At 38.2% G+C, this 16,138-nt stretch overlaps 1 protein-coding gene and 1 long non-coding RNA gene across 4 annotated transcripts in view; one reads left to right on the top strand and one right to left on the bottom strand.

The window, feature by feature from the left end:
• Positions 1 to 347: 347 nt before the first annotated feature.
• LOC111336202 (CCR4-NOT transcription complex subunit 11) overlaps positions 348 to 16,138 on the bottom strand; it is a 24,348-nt gene continuing 8,557 nt past the window's right edge. The window contains exons 4-16 of the mRNA XM_088752370.1: positions 12,346 to 12,450; positions 12,130 to 12,186; positions 10,946 to 11,058; positions 10,011 to 10,063; positions 9,480 to 9,559; positions 8,992 to 9,067; positions 8,479 to 8,543; positions 7,755 to 7,820; positions 6,818 to 6,897; positions 6,136 to 6,205; positions 5,320 to 5,424; positions 3,795 to 3,845; positions 348 to 966 (exon numbers count right to left, since the gene is read on the bottom strand). Of these exons, the coding sequence (XP_088608496.1) occupies positions 844 to 966; positions 3,795 to 3,845; positions 5,320 to 5,424; positions 6,136 to 6,205; positions 6,818 to 6,897; positions 7,755 to 7,820; positions 8,479 to 8,543; positions 8,992 to 9,067; positions 9,480 to 9,559; positions 10,011 to 10,063; positions 10,946 to 11,058; positions 12,130 to 12,186; positions 12,346 to 12,450 (1,044 nt within the window). The 3' untranslated portion in view covers positions 348 to 843. The remainder of the gene's footprint in view (positions 967 to 3,794; positions 3,846 to 5,319; positions 5,425 to 6,135; positions 6,206 to 6,817; positions 6,898 to 7,754; positions 7,821 to 8,478; positions 8,544 to 8,991; positions 9,068 to 9,479; positions 9,560 to 10,010; positions 10,064 to 10,945; positions 11,059 to 12,129; positions 12,187 to 12,345; positions 12,451 to 16,138) is intronic.
• Positions 15,695 to 16,138, top strand: part of LOC111336204 (uncharacterized) — a 2,802-nt gene continuing 2,358 nt past the window's right edge. For all 3 annotated transcript variants that reach the window (XR_015998487.1, XR_015998486.1, XR_015998488.1), the window contains exon 1: positions 15,695 to 16,034. This is a non-coding gene — a long non-coding RNA (uncharacterized LOC111336204). The remainder of the gene's footprint in view (positions 16,035 to 16,138) is intronic.

Here is a 16,138-nt window from a genome sequence, read left to right as displayed (position 1 = left end):
GGGTGATGGTTGTAAGGTGCATCTCAGAAGCCGACCTCATGATTTTGCTTTACGGTCCCAGATTTACAGTCTAAAGTAGAAACTACATCGCATCACAGACCCTTTTGCATGTAGAGCAGACGAAATTGAAAAATAATGTTGGCAAGGTTTTTCTTTTTTTTTCGGTGCGGAAACCGTAGCAACACTGACCAAAGTCGGCTGATTTCATTTTCAATTCTTTTTTCTAGTTCGTGCACTTATAGATCGGTTCGCGTAGATTTGAAAGAAATGAAAACTACCGGTAGTTCAAATGAAGATAAAATAAAATAATAGAAATAAATTATAGAAAGAAAAAACTAGTTCCCACGGGAAGTGAAATGCGATTTATTCCGTTTGACTCTTGAAGGGGAGACCTACCAGGACAGGATTTGTTTGTTTTTCTTTCTTTTTTTTTTTTTTCTTACAGGTTGGTGATTAACAGGCACAACATAAATCCTCACAATAATAAAATTAAATGAATATTTTCCAGCTGCTTTTGATAGCTTGACCTGTAAATACTTGAACTTCTTTCCGTTTCACTGTGCTTTAGCCGTTTGTGATAGCGACAGAGGAAAAAGGTAGTTGTATTCGCCAACACCATCGAGAGCAGTTTCTATTTTTCTTCTAGGTTGAATTAAAGACTACAGGAAGACTGGGTAAAATGATAGATCATTTTTGCCGTTTGTTCATGCCTTAACCTAAGTATTGTCCGGCGGGAGCAGAAGAGAAAACGTCCTGTCGCTAAACGGTCAGTAAGTCCTTTTTAAAACCCTTAGGCTAATCATCCGTTCTCATGTGGTATATGACATTGAGACGTCTTCCTGTTCACTTCGTGGCAGCAGGACTTGTTTCACCACAGTCCAAGGTTCTAAGAAGTCGAAACAATCCTGCTGCTTCTCTGATGCGGCTAAACTCAATACAAAACGCTTGAACTTCGATGAAAAGGTCCTGAAAAAAAAAAAAAAAAGACCTCAACAATCACTCGCTTAGCCACATGGACATTCTCCTGGCAACTTTATTTTTTAACAACATGACGAGCCTCTTGGTAGGCTGTCCCGAATGTTCAATCAGTAACTGAGGCTCGCACGAATAGCTGAACTAATCGAGAGGGAGTGGTCCCCAGGTGTATCTACTTTTCTGTGCTCCACGCTACTATCAAGTTTCGTTTTACGAACGAAACGCCGGCAACATGTCTGTTGCTTTCCACTCATTTATTCGAGTACCTTTCGAACCCCAATCAAGCCCACTTCACTTAAGGAGACTCAAAACTACTTGTGGCTCTAACTGCGATGATCTTTCTTCGGCTAAAATCTTAATTGCAAAGTTCAAATAACTTATTTTGGAGTAATCCCTTTCATAAATGACTAGCTCTCTGTTACCTTGATAGCTCAGTTTGTTAGAGTACTCCCTGCATCGCAGGACATTCGTAGACTTGAGTCACTAAAATTATTTCTAGGGTTTTATCTCCGTAAGAAATCAAGTTTTGTATAAAAATGAATCGATCTTTCTTCTAATAACACCACTTTTCTAAACTTGAATTCTTTCATGTACTTCATGTGGAAAAAATCCTAAATTAATATCACTTGACCTAAGTGTGGTCTCATTCATGGTGGGCGTTGTAATGAAATTAGGAAATGGGGATTGTTTCGGAAGTCACACGGTTGAAACTCGCCGACATTAAAATGGATTTTTTGGGTTCATGTAGGACTCATTTCCTCCTTAAGGCTAATATGCATTCAGAATTAATTGTAAGCCCTGCAGAACAACAATCCAATCTGGGTAGGTGGCGTCACACGATGACCTCCAAGGAGCGTGAGATTGTCTCATTCATGAAAGAATCAAAACAACCAGAACTTTGAGCTGAGCGATAGTAACGGAAGATTAGGTATGGGTCGCACTTGGGCAAAGTTTCCAACTTTGCCGGCAAAAAACCACAGAAAATTTGAAACCGCAACCGGAAAGCAAACTTTAGGTTTCAACTATCAGGGTCGCACTAGGTGAAAAAAAATGTCAGTGATGACACTTTGAAACCAGACACACATTTATCGACGTGCTATGGGGAGAGAACAGCGAGGTGAAAAAGGAAAACAAACGTTTAAAAAATGCGTCCCGTTGAAGCATTGTTAATAACGATCACGGTGATGCTTATTCTTCTTATTCAGTTAAATCACGAGCACTTTTTTGTCTTTCGTATGATCTATGAAAGATGGGTTAACGCCTGTTTAACTGCCGCTATGATGAGAGCGAGAAATCGACGTCAGCGAAGATTACTTCGAGCACCATATGCCTGGTCAGTTCCGCGACCAGTCGAGTCGTTTGCTGTTTACTGACAAGCGATGACAGTTACCGCTGTAATAGCTATTGTTTAGCCCGAGTTTTCCGAAATCTACCTGCCCCACCCAAGCACTACGGCGTCTTTGATGTTTTGGCCGGTTTTCAAAGTTTTTGCGAACTGGAAAAGTTAGGGTCGCATTAGGCAATGTGCCCCGATGACAGATTTTTACACCAAAGTGACCACATTCACACCAAACTTTGCCAAGTGCGACCCACGCCTTAGTTTAAAAGATGCTCTCTTTTGTCCCAATAGCGCTTTATACTAATGACGTCATGAAATTTTAGACCCCCCGCGTGACTCAGACAAACAAACTCCACTTCTTTGAGAGCTACAAGGGAAATGGCGAGTAGTTCGCTTATTCCCTTACAGTTCTGACCGAAGAGGACGGCGTTCCTGGCTCCAAATTTGAAAGAGAACCGGAAGAATACACTGTAGACCAGCTAAAACGGTGGTTAAAATATAGGGGCTTAAAATTAAGCGGTAAACGAGAAGAACTTGTACAGACTGTGTGAGATGCGGGAATTATCACACCCTTGATCCGGCAATCGATCATGGAAAATGGTTTGCTGCCAAAGTTTTTCAAGAAAATTCTGATGTCAACAATGTAAAAAGGGGGTTGACAGGCCTACACGACTCCCCAGCGCGTGTTTAGAATAGCCTATTCAAAGTTTGGCTCTCACGAGCATGTTTTTGAGCGATCGCCCTCTTTTGTAAGATACGAGCGGCGGATTTTTGTATATTTCGCTCAATACTGATTGTGTTTCTATTAAATGCCAGTTCATGTAGTTTATGTAGTTAATGTTCAGGCAGTTGTCATTGAATAATTTCTGTTTCTTTGACGCTGAATTTTCTCTTTCTTTCGGTGCTTTCCTCTAAGGAGCATGCGCTCAACTTACTTTCGCTGGTCTTAGATTTGCCTTTAGTGGATCGGGAAATTCGGCTGTTGGACCTTTTCCGCCGGGCCAGTGAAGAGCACAAATATAACTTAAGTGTTTCTTGTTATGTTTTTCTCCGTAAAAAACTCATGCGAACAAGCCACCAGCCAACGCTTGCACTTTGCCATGTCTCGCGAAGGTTTTGGGAAAGGAATGAATACTTTCTTCCCTAATTCCTTTCACTCTTTGAGTGATTTTGGCCATTTATCTGCATATCTTGAGTCTGTCTTACACTCACCCCAACAACAGTGTTTGGTACCAACCATGCCCCTTCCTTTCAGAACGCCAAGTCATTTTTTGACGAAATTTTCCGTCGTTTTGTTTTAATTTTACAGCTCTCGCTCATACATTTCCTTAAGCTGGTCGCAATGTTTGTCTGAGTCTGTGCGGGGGGTCTCATAGGTTATCACGTAACAAAATCTATTTTTAGTAATAGTATAAAGCGCTATTATTCTTTCTAAACAAATTATCTTCATTATACTCACGGTCCTTGATTATTTACATACCTTTACGTCTATAATCTTGTTACGTATCAGAGACTGAAGAAAGACACAAACCTGCCAGAAAAACCAAGATAATAACGCTTTTTATTCAAAGTCCAACCTATCCAACACGGACACCGAAGGGAAATTAGGAAGTGTCCGTTTTAAGGAGATCAACAGGACGACGTTACTTCAAAGAGTTCAATGACAGTTTAACAGCGTATAATGGAGACACAGATAATAACCAAGATAATAACGCTTTTTATTCAAAGTCCAACCTATCCAACACGGACACCGAAGGGAAATTAGGAAGTGTCCGTTTTAAGGAGGTCAACAGGACGACGTTACTTCATAGAGTTCAATGACAGTTTAACAGCGTATAATGGAGACACAGATAATAACCAAGATAATAACGCTTTTTATTCAAAGTCCAACCTATCCAACACGGACACCGAAGGGAAATTAGGAAGTGTCCGTTTTAAGGAGGTCAACAGGACGACGTTACTTCATAGAGTTCAATGACAGTTTAACAGCGTATAATGGAGACACAGATAATAACCAAGATAATAACGCTTTTTATTCAAAGTCCAACCTATCCAACACGGACACCGAAGGGAAATTAGGAAGTGTCCGTTTTAAGGAGGTCAACAGGACGACGTTACTTCATAGAGTTCAATGACAGTTTAACAGCGTATAATGGAGACACAGATAATAACCAAGATAATAACGCTTTTTATTCAAAGTCCAACCTATCCAACACGGACACCGAAGGGAAATTAGGAAGTGTCCGTTTTAAGGAGGTCAACAGGACGACGTTACTTCATAGAGTTCAATGACAGTTTAACAGCGTATAATGGAGACACAGATAATAACCAAGATAATAACGCTTTTTATTCAAAGTCCAACCTATCCAACACGGACACCGAAGGGAAATTAGGAAGTGTCCGTTTTAAGGAGGTCAACAGGACGACGTTACTTCAAAGAGTTCAATGACAGTTTAACAGCGTATAATGGAGACACAGATAATAACCAAGATAATAACGCTTTTTATTCAAAGTCCAACCTATCCAACACGGACACCGAAGGGAAATTAGGAAGTGTCCGTTTTAAGGAGGTCAACAGGACGACGTTACTTCAAAGAGTTCAATGACAGTTTAACAGCGTATAATGGAGACACAGGCTCGTCCATCTAGATTTATTGCTATTTTAGTATCGAGGCACTGTTTAATTGGATAAGGAAATGAACTACACTGAAATGCTACAACTGAAATATAATGCTATTTCAGGCTGACTACTCATGAGTGTATTGCCGCATGTAAAACATACGATAGAAATACAAAGAAGTATTATAGAATAGAGCAATGAATAGTGTATTACCGCCTGTAAAACATACGATAGAAATACAAAGAAGTATCATAGAATAGAGCAATGAATAGTGTATTGCCGCATGTAAAACATACGATAGAAATACAAAGAAGTATTAAAGAATAGAGCAATGAATAGGATGACGCAACATCATGGTTACACCCAAAAATGAATGCGGAAATACCAGTCTGACGAGTCTGTTCTGCATATATTTATCTTTGATATTTTCACAGGTAGAAATACAGTTCGAGATATAAAGGTGAACGAACTCTTGAGGAAGGTCCACGGCCTGAAAACAACCAAACAACAGGAAATCAGTTATGTCATGCTCCATACAACATTTAGTTCGACTATTTGTCTTTGATCATCATTTTTCATCTGTTGTGTTCTTGAGCTAGACGCCGTGCGTCGCTCTTACCAGAGGTGTACATGGGTAGCGGCGAACTATCATGGAGACTAGTCAAAAGGATAGGAGAGGGGTAATCACGCGATCAGTTAGCATCCCTCACAGGAAGGGAGAGTAAGAGGGTGGGGGAATACTTTAAAAAGTTTACGCGACCGAAACTGGGAAAAGCCTCAGCTGAATGAGCCGTCTGGCTCGTGCTGACTTCCCCTTCAACGTAACGATCGTATAAAATTGTGAAGTTAAAACGTTACAATCGTTTATTTCCTTTAATTTTTTTCTTTTAGTTATTTATCTCTTTCTTCGTATATTGATTTTTAACTTTTTTTGTTTTCAAAGTTCTCGGAGTTCTTTGCTTTGAGAACTCGAAGTGAAAACAACCAAGCTGCCTAAAGCGCGGGAAAACAACCAAGCTGCCTAAAGCGCGGGAAAACGCGGGCGACCATGTTATGACTGGTGTTAGTTTTGCATCCAATTGGTTGAGCTGGAGAGTGGCGCGAGTTTTCTGGACCAATCACAGAACGAAGTAAAGCAAAACCAATGACATCCTGAATTACTTTCGACACTCAATTGTAAATTGTTGTAATGTCAAATTACCGTAGTTAATCTGTTGACAACCTCCATTGAGTGCAGAGACATCTCCATGTTCACTAACACGGAGAAATACCTAATGAAAACAACAATAACTTTAGTTCTCGTCATTTGAGTCGAAGTCTGAATCGTCACATATATACAGCCAGGTCACTGAGTTGTTCACAAAACGGCAGCATCCGTAGCCGATAAAACGATCGAAGACAATTTGACTCGTTAAGCTACTCTTGGGAGTCTAAAATCGTGGTACGTGGTACATTTTCGTATCAACTTTTTATGAAACACTGTGAATATATGATTGACATAACTTCTCCCTGTAATATCCATACTTCTTCCAGCAAACAGGTAATGAGATACTCAAACTTATCTGATAGAAGCAGGTAATTACACTGAGAGTTTATTACCTCTTGGTAGAAGTTGTTATCTTGATCCACCAACAAATTATCGTAACTTATTTATAAGAAATTTCTAGCAGCTAAAGGGGGAATCAAAAATCACATCTTTGGAGTTACAGGGCGAAAGCTGATTTGGGTTCATTCAGTATTCATTAATGATAGAGTTATTGATTTTCATCCCTTTTGTCAAAATCAACCTCTCCCTACCGCTCTCCATAAACAACCCATATTTCCTGCTGAGAACTTGGCTTTGAATCAACTTAAGTTTCCACGAACGATGCGTAGATACTCACTCTGTTATTTGGTTGGACTGCATTAACTTCAGCAAGACTTCGATGGCAATCAATGGATTATTCTCCACAAGATCAGGAAGCTACCAAATTAAATCAAGCAAGTAAATAATGGCAAGAGGAGACAGCTAGAAAAAAAGTTTCTGCACAAGTCACGAACTCTTGCGGGCTCATGTTTGACAACACAGTAACATTGTAGTGAATTGGCGGATTTTTGGAAAAATTGAAAAGCGGCGCGGTTTTCATGCCCCAGTAAAGGCGTGAGTAAAATGGTTAGGCTTGAAAATTTGGCTACAGACTTCTTTAGAAAGGAGGACAAAATCTTTTTTGAGCAACATAGATTCATCCCCGATCACTTGTCAAATGTCAGCGTTTACCACACAGTAATCTACCTCTCTCACAGGTGGCCCAAGCCCTCTTTGAGAACCACACAAGGAACACAATTTGCATATCGATTTATAAGGATTTGTATGGGATTTTCTACAAGATAGCCATAGAGATAGTTAAAAGTGAAAATATTAAATAAAAATGGCTTACCTTATTCCATACGTGTGTTGCTTGCTCCTGGTGTCGTTATTTTACCGATTTCACTTGATTTAAGCGGTTTTTTTTAATCCTGGTTTTCTCTTAACGCTTAAATCAAGTGAAATCGGTAAAATGACGACACCAGGAGCAAGCAACACACGTATGGAATAAGGTAAGCCATTTTTATTTAATATTTTCACTTTTAACTATCTCTATGGCTATCTTGTAGAAAATCCCATAAAAATCCTTATAAATCGATATGCAAATTGTGTTCCTTGTGTGGTTCTCAAAGAGAGCTTGGGCTGCCTGTGCTTCTCTAAGCATTTAACCACGAGGACATAGTTCTCTTGCGAAACAACCTCCTAAAGAACAAGTCCCATGTTCTTAATCATCTCCTTGTAGTTAAGTCCATTACCTTATTAGGAGTGAGTCCCACGTGATATACGAGCTTCGGATCTTTTTCGAGTTCACTAAGGACTTGCTAAATAAAAAAGGAAACAAGTTCGTCATAATTTTAACGTACGCCTCACAATGAAATTTGTAACAAAAGTTCGCAATTCGACAGAGTAGATCAATTTTAAAGTCACTTAAATGTTATTTCCGCAACATGTCCTTGCATTCCATACAACAGACTAGCAATGGAACAATAACGGTTTACAATTCATTCGCTCTGGCGAAGAGCTAACGCTCGAAAGGTCAACTTTTTAACTCTTTACGGTGGCCAATTTACAGTTTCAACTTAGTTGATAGAGCCAAATTGACGGTTTTCAATGGCTGCGTTGACACGGAGTGTGCGGCACAAAATGGCGCTGCGTTCAGACACTGGGTGCCCGATACATCAGTGCCTGGTTCAGTACCCGTGTACAAGGTCAAAACCTTGTGCTCGGGCACAGGCACGGTACCCGGATTCTGGCATGGGTACTTGGAAAAAAGATGTGTTCACATAAGCGCACATCAAGAATCGTACTCGGACACCGTGCTCGAGCACCAAGTGTGAACGCACCTGTTGTTACCCGCAAAGGGCACCTATCAGTGATGAACAAAGATGTCAATGTTTCAATGTTTCAAAATGGCCGCAGTAGTGTGGGTTTCCATTAAGCAATTAACAGTGACAGGAAAGTTTGACAAGCATTTTTCACCTGTTGTTGTTGCATCACCAGAGGAGCTTTAAAAGCTTTGTTCATCAAACGACGAACTTCGGCACCTTAAGAGATAATAGGGTTTACAAAACAAATTTGGACCATAAAATATTTATTAGATCCGTAGCTCTAGGTTATGCATTTTCAAAAAAGTTGTAGAGATCATATTCACAGCATTGAGCAGCAATTAAGACTCCAAGAATGAATTCTTATTCACAGATGCTCTCACTGGTCATGTTCGGGAGCGAACTAGTACAGCTGAGTGAAGCGTAAGTAGTCGACGCTTACTGAAACATTCTCGCTTGGGGGGAAATACCTAAAGAAGGCTAAAAAACGCTCTTTCATATGGTTTGAATCATTTCGTTAAAAGTTCTGAGTGGAGGCTTTCCGGTTGAGCGGAAAAATAGATAAATTCAAATAGACGGCAATTGTCTTTCCACATTTGGTTCGCCTCAACTCCATGCCCCCGACCCAGTTTCTCGAACAAACTTTCCTAAACATTGACTCACTAACCTGCGCTATTTGTAACACACATGGTACTGTCCCATTCAACTGTATGCACTTCTCCTGTAGGGTTCATCCATACAAGCTACAAACCAACCAATAAAAATACAATAAAACTCTCTTTCAGAATCTGAACATGTTGTCCTACCATAGCATCTTCTAAAGATATGCTGTAGTTCGAGTAATGGCCTAAAGCTGCTGTTAAAAGAACTAGTTGGGCGCTATTTTCAACTGAGAGCTACGTCCCAATGGGTTCATCCGTAATGAGTCCTCCCACTCATAAGGACAAACTGGGCGTGGCCCAAACCTAATATTTTAAGTATTTGTGATTAAGTTCGAGTGAGGTCTAAGGTTTTCAGAGTGTGTTGATAAGGGATGCGTGCGTAAACGCACGTCTTCAGTTTGCACAATGGGAATATGAAGCACCTTCGCGGAATTACTTTAGTACAAACTGTAGCTATGTTTTGATAACTGTTGATGTCATGAGTATACTGTACCTCGTCATCACAGGAGTAAAGTGGAGGAGGAATTCTGGCAAACACTGGTCTCAGATTTAACTCAGATGGTGGATTCAGCCCTATAATAGAAAATCAAACAAGGAAAGAAGTAAAAATGGCACAATAAACTCTGAGGACAAAATAAAATGAGAAAGCTACTCAAAATATGCTCCTATACGTACACTGTGCAGAACAATTTTCGAGCAAAGAGATGTTGCAAAAAGTTAAAACATACAAAAATAAAAAAAAAATTAATGAGAATCCAAAACTCTATTTGATAAGTCACGCTAGGGAGGACAATTTTGTGAGCACTTCAAAGCTTTGACTCAAGGGAAATAGACTGGGTCTGCTGTTTTAAGCTTCTTCAAAGCTCACACAAAATTGCCAGCTACACTAAAGCTTGACTGAAGAATTCCCAGACTGACATTTATAAGAATGACATAAAAGTAAATCCCATCTGAGAAAGAGCAAACTTAGAAACTTCACCTCTCTGTATAGCTTTGAAACAAACAGTTGGTTTCTTTAGCTCACCTGTGACTAGAGTCTCTGTGATTTGTGAAGCTGCTGTAGAATCAAACCCTGAACTGTAAACATGATCAAAAGTCCGGTTAAAGTTGGAATGGTTTGTAATTACAGGAATAGGAAAATAATCCCAAATATCACATTTAAAGCCATTTTTTTAATCAGCCCAGATTTCCCCTCTCTTATGTACAGCGTAGTCTTGAAACAGTGATTGATGCTTCCTCTCTGAGTAATAATATTATTCTTCAATAAGTGAAAAAAGGTAAACATCTCTGCTTGATTGAAAACCAAGATGGGGAAGGTCAACATTGACCATAAAATTTTTCCACTGCCTAGGCAAGCATGAATGACAAAGTTGACATTTCCTTCCAACAAAACGAAGGTTTCTTTTGGTTTACATTGGAGTCTTTATCATTCTCAAGAGGCTTTATTGACATAAAAAAAAATTAATAGCAACACACTTCAAAAATAGCTTTTCTCGCAGCTCCAACTTTACTTTAATATTTACAACAAAAACTGCATCAAGCAACCCTTGCTGATTGCCTGCTCAATATAGTGTTTGTATATCACACGTTAAGAAAGTTGAACTACAGAAGTCAATTGTAATGCCCCAAATACAAAAGATTATATGATGGGCAACCTTTAGAATTGGCTGCTTTGCAGAGACAGATTAAAAATTGATCACTAAGATATATATTTCAATAGTAACAAATATGCAGTCTTCCAATGCCACTGGATAAAATAAAACTCTAATTCCTCATTAAGCTATCCAGTAAATATGGTAATTGTGTCTGTCTCCACTCAGTTAAGGTGTCCAGTTAATACAGACTCATTTTGCGGTAAAAAAGACAAAGCATTTGGAGTAAAGCTAACAATGTCTGCTTAACATATCCGGAGATCCACACACATGTAGCACAGGTTTCACTTCATTTTAACGTAATCACCTGGCATCTGGGTCAGCATCAGCCAGTACTGCTGGCAGTCCACAGCAGCTCAAGTCAGGCAACTGAGAATTTTTCTCTGTCAGAGCCAACTGCAGAGAACTGAGATCAATATTCTGGAAGAAATGCATAACCAGTGACACAACACCATCAAAAAAATTTTCTACTCGTAGCTGAAACTTGGAACACTTACACCCCACAGCCACTTGTGCAGCAGAAAGAATTAGCAGAATAACTGTACATGTAATAGCCGAGCAACGATTACACGTATGACTGTGCACAAAAATTGGTTAACAAAGCGAGGTATTAAGCGTAGAATTGCGAGTTGAAAGTAAGGCTTAGTTTTTCTGTTTCACATTTACGTAGACATAACAACTATAACTGAAGCTGTTTTCTTACTTTTTCTTGTTTTTATTCAATTAGGTGATTATGGAAAATCCATTACTTGACTTGTGTATTCCATATTAGGTTGCACTTGGAAACTGATATTGCACTCATCGCTTCGTGATACATGCGAAATCAGTTTTTGTGTGCAATTTAATGCAGAATTCCCTTACCATGTAATGAATTTTCCCATATAATTTACTAACATCATTTCTGTGGTCTGTACTGTGAGTTACAGATCCCTGATTTTCCTGCTCAAATATTTTCTGCTCATACTGTACTCACTTAGGGCATAAATCAGAGTGGAAAAACTCAGGCCAAAAATTACATCACAAGCTTCAAACCTCAGTTGGTAGGAGGTATACAATGTAAATGTACATGAAAATGGTTTCAAAACTTCAATTGTGTTATAGGTGATAGTAAGGTAAGCTAAGGTAAGAGAAGGCCTTTATTTGAAGAGGGTAAACAGGTGACAGTTATAATAAAACTGATAAACTTGTGGCCTTGATCTTCTTGTTTTACACTTTGGATGTATACAAATTCTACTGACAATATTAGAAAAAAAATTTTCATGTTAAAAAACAAATTGAAATAGCACAGCTTAAAGTCTATAAAGAAAGTACAGAATTTTTACAATCTGGTGTGAAGTTCTGAAATTTTTGTTTTAGGTCAATGAATGGATGAAGATAAAGACGATTTCTCTGTCTAATAGATTAAAATCAAACAGACACTTCTCAGTATTTGACTCATCTCTTGTCCCTTATGAAAAAGTACAGCATCTGACATTGCAAATCATCTCTTACCTGCCCCCCTCCAGGAAAGTCCAATACTGAAACTTGACGAGGAGTTTTCTTTAGAAGCTGAAAAAAAAAAAAAAACCCATAAAGTACTAAGCAGCTTTGCATTACCTGCCAAACACAGCAGGTGGATCAAGGATCAAGAACAATGGTATACGCAAAATCTACAAGTGTTAACAATGACAAAATTTTCATGTCACACAAAGTTTGCTTGAAACTCACATCTCTTGATGGAGTGGTGATGAGAAGATAAAGGAAAGATTTCTCAGCTTGACTCAGTGTTGGAAGTGATTCCAGACCACTCACTCTGTTTTCATCATTTGAGCTCTAAAAATCGGCAACAAATTGAAAAAAAAAAAAAAAAACTATTGTAACATAGGTGACCCGTTTGCCACCTTAAGGTGGCTGAACACAGTTTTCATGTGTGCTTTTGCTGTTACAATTCAGCGCACGCACAAGGATTGTAAAATACAAACATGCCATTAATAGAACGGTCATTTTATTTACTCAATGCGTACCTGCACTATCTGTACTATTTTTCTCTATAGTTGGTGCAGTGTATTGAGAGCTTTAATCTTTTATTACAAAGATATGTTACAAAGATTAATGGTGCAAAGAACCCAGCAATTCTCAGGTTTTTCGTTGTTACTGAAAGAATCCAGTTAAATGCAGTGCATGCGTAGTAAGTCAAAAAATTGCAACTGAATGGAAAATTGCTTTCTCGGAAATATGCCTATTTCTTGAGAACCACTCATTAGAATTTCACGAAATTTGGCACGAAAATACTTTACAAAATAAGCAACTGGAGTATTGAAAAAAATATTGATTTTAAACAAAGGAAATCCTAGAAAATCGAGTGAACCTTCAGCAAGGGATAATTGAAGATCTCCCCAGGTGGAAATCTTATTAAGATCTTGTAAGATCTTACAAGAATCTTGTAAGATTCTTATTAAGATTAAGATCTTAATAAGACCTTGTTTAACTCTTAGGATCTTAAAAAATCTTGGTAAAAATCTTGTAAGATCTTATCCAAAGAAATCAATATTCAACATTCTAAGATCTTAAAAAATATCTTGTAAGATCTTAAGAGAATCTTACAAGATCTTGTCAGGAAAAAAATCAGTATCCAACTTGCTAAGATCTTAAAAGATCTTAATAAAAATCTTGTAAGATCTTAAAATAAATCTTACAAGATCTTGTCAAATTTAGTCAGTGTGTAGCATTTTAAGATCTTAAAAGATCTTGATAAAATCTTGTAAGATCTTAAAGAAATCTTACAAGATCTTGTCATCAAAAGTCAGTTTGCGGCATTCTATTGATACAAAAAAATTACAAGATCTCAGAAAATTATTAAGATATCAACAATCTAACATCTATTAAAAACAATGTTAAGACAATCTTACAAGATCTTGTCAAAAAAGTTAGCTTTAAATGATATTTCATGTAGGTAAATAGTAATACTAATAACAACAATCACTTTATTTGAGTCTCAAGGCTATTTATTTGAGCATGAGTGCTCTACTAATTTGGGAGACTACAAATCAACTCAAAGCAGAACAAATCAACTGAAATATTGTTTTTTTATGCGAGGGGAAAACTGGAGTATGCGAAGAAATAAAACCTCTTGATTAAAATAGCTTTTTCATACAGACCTAGTGCATTTGAACTTCAATTTTAAAATTGTCAATGCAAATCAACAACGATCGCTTTGAAACGTACAGTTCAACAAATCACGGTATATGCCGCCATTTTGTTGGGCAGGCAAAACATTGGGAGGCACAGCTACCAAGCCCCATACATTAAATGTAAAATTTTGACCCATGACTAGGGTGCAAGCTACATTTCCTTAATTTTCTTCCTGTCAGATAAATCTCTGGTCATCAAATTTTCAGAAATTTTAGGGGAAAGAGCACCATATAACCCCATACATTAATTATGGATTCAATTTCACTAATTATGTATGCAACCCATTGTTTCAAGACAATGACTTATTCCCATGGGTTTAGCATATATGCATTACTAATAAGTACTTACTGCTTCAATAAAAGAGATTGATTGAAAGCGGCTTTTCGTCTCCACTCCTTTCTCACGTTCTTCTCCCTTCTCCCCTTCGTTCCTAACTTCTCCTCGGTTTTTTTTTTTCTTTTCTTTCCTTTTTACCTTCTTGGCAGTTCTGCTGAGCCTTGAACCATCGCTCCTCAGACAATGCATTATTATCAGACAATTATCAAACCATAGCCTTACCACTATGCTACGCAAACCAGTTTGGAGTTCCTCTCCAAAAGCTACTTTTTCTTTTACCTTTCAGTAAAAAATTTTTCATAACAATGTATGCATTGATATAATGCACCAAAGGTCCCCTTTGCACTAAAGAATGCATTTCTTCTTCTCTATGATTGGCCAAATACCACATAGAAAACAAAATTTATTCATACCTCTTTCTAATAACATCAACGAAAGAAGAAGATAGAAGGAAGAAGAACAACAACTCGGAGATGGAGAGACTGAATTTTATTCAACTTTCTTGAATATTATCGGATCACGATCGGTGCATACAGTGGTGTAAGGATCACAACCTGCTTGCAACGTCGGTAAAATGTCCTCAAGCTGGGTGCAGCAATGAACTTAGCTGGATGCGACGTGCTTCATAGCGAGACGGGTATGAGTGGCGATGTTCAAAAAAGGGTTGCGATGGAATGGCTTCAATGTGCCGGAATTCACCGGTGCGCACACACAGGGTATTGAAAATACATGGTGGGGAATCAAGCAAGGTTTGCCCCAAACAGGAACATCCAAAAGGACTTTTCGATGGCTACCTACAAGAATATGTGGCGTCAGCACTACGGAAACCATCCCTTTGGAAACAATATCGAACATATCGCCCAACTTTGTGAAGTCCAGAAAGACTAGATACAAAGGTTTCTTTGCATCACTGTATGCACCCGCCTTCACGAACAATTTTCATCACTAGGACACGAAAGGATAATGAAAGAATCAACCAAAACCACAAGAACAGGTAAGACACAACAATTATTTAAACTTTGCATTGACAAAATTCAAAGCCTGACCGTAGACTTAACATTATTTTCCGGCCAATTTTACGCTTTCAAAGCGAAACTGAACATTCAGTTATATTTCAAAATTAAAAACCTCTGGAAAATTACTTGAGTTTTCCGTTTTGCAAAGCCAAAATGCGCCAAATTTACCCTGTTTCAAAAAAGACTTAGAAAAAAATCCAAATTTTAAAAACAAAGACTACTAGTCTCTGCGGAGTTCTATTGTTATCGCTATTGTTTTAATTGAACAAAGACTGAATGCATAATTAATGTATGGGGTTATATGGCACTCTTGCCAATTTAGGTAAGTATATAGCCGAAGTACGTACAAATTTCAGCTGCCTGAGATCGATCTTTCTTGTGATTTTTTTACTTTTTATGGAGGTGACATATGCAAATCAACCACATGAAAGAGTGTCAAACATCAAAGAGAAAATGTTCAAGCAGGTTTTCTACTTTTTTGCTCGTCATATTCCATTTTTTGATTATGTGTTACTTATAATTTTTTTAATCTTAGGCGCGTTTATGTCGACTGCCAAGCCAAAAACAGCTCGCTGTTGCGTTGGTGGTTGTAACGACGATAGATATCCGACAAAATGTTGTTCGATCCCACGTTAAGGAAATGCGTTTCTTTAAATTTACCACAACCAAGAATAAACACCAGAAATGGAAAGATGCTATAGCCCCAGGATTAAGCGGTATGATTTTTCACCTGGAAATGGGACTTTTGTCTGTGCGAACCACTTTGTAGATGGACAGCCTACTAGAGAATATCCCAACCCTACACTTTTTTTGTCTGTACTGAAAAACAAGTTCGACAAGACTCCTCAAAAAAGAAGATTATTGGATAAAGAGGCAAGCACATCCGCATCTAATGATTCTTTAGGGGACAATGTTGAAATGGATTTTGGCATTGAGCCTCTACCAGAGGTTCCTGAAGATAAAGAGACTGAGTTAGA

This window comes from Stylophora pistillata, chromosome 3, assembly GCF_964205215.1.
Source record: "Stylophora pistillata chromosome 3, jaStyPist1.2, whole genome shotgun sequence".
Lineage (NCBI taxonomy): Eukaryota > Metazoa > Cnidaria > Anthozoa > Scleractinia > Pocilloporidae > Stylophora > Stylophora pistillata.
The sequence above is the reverse complement of the archived record's forward strand: the minus strand, read 5'-3'. Positions and strand labels throughout refer to the sequence as shown.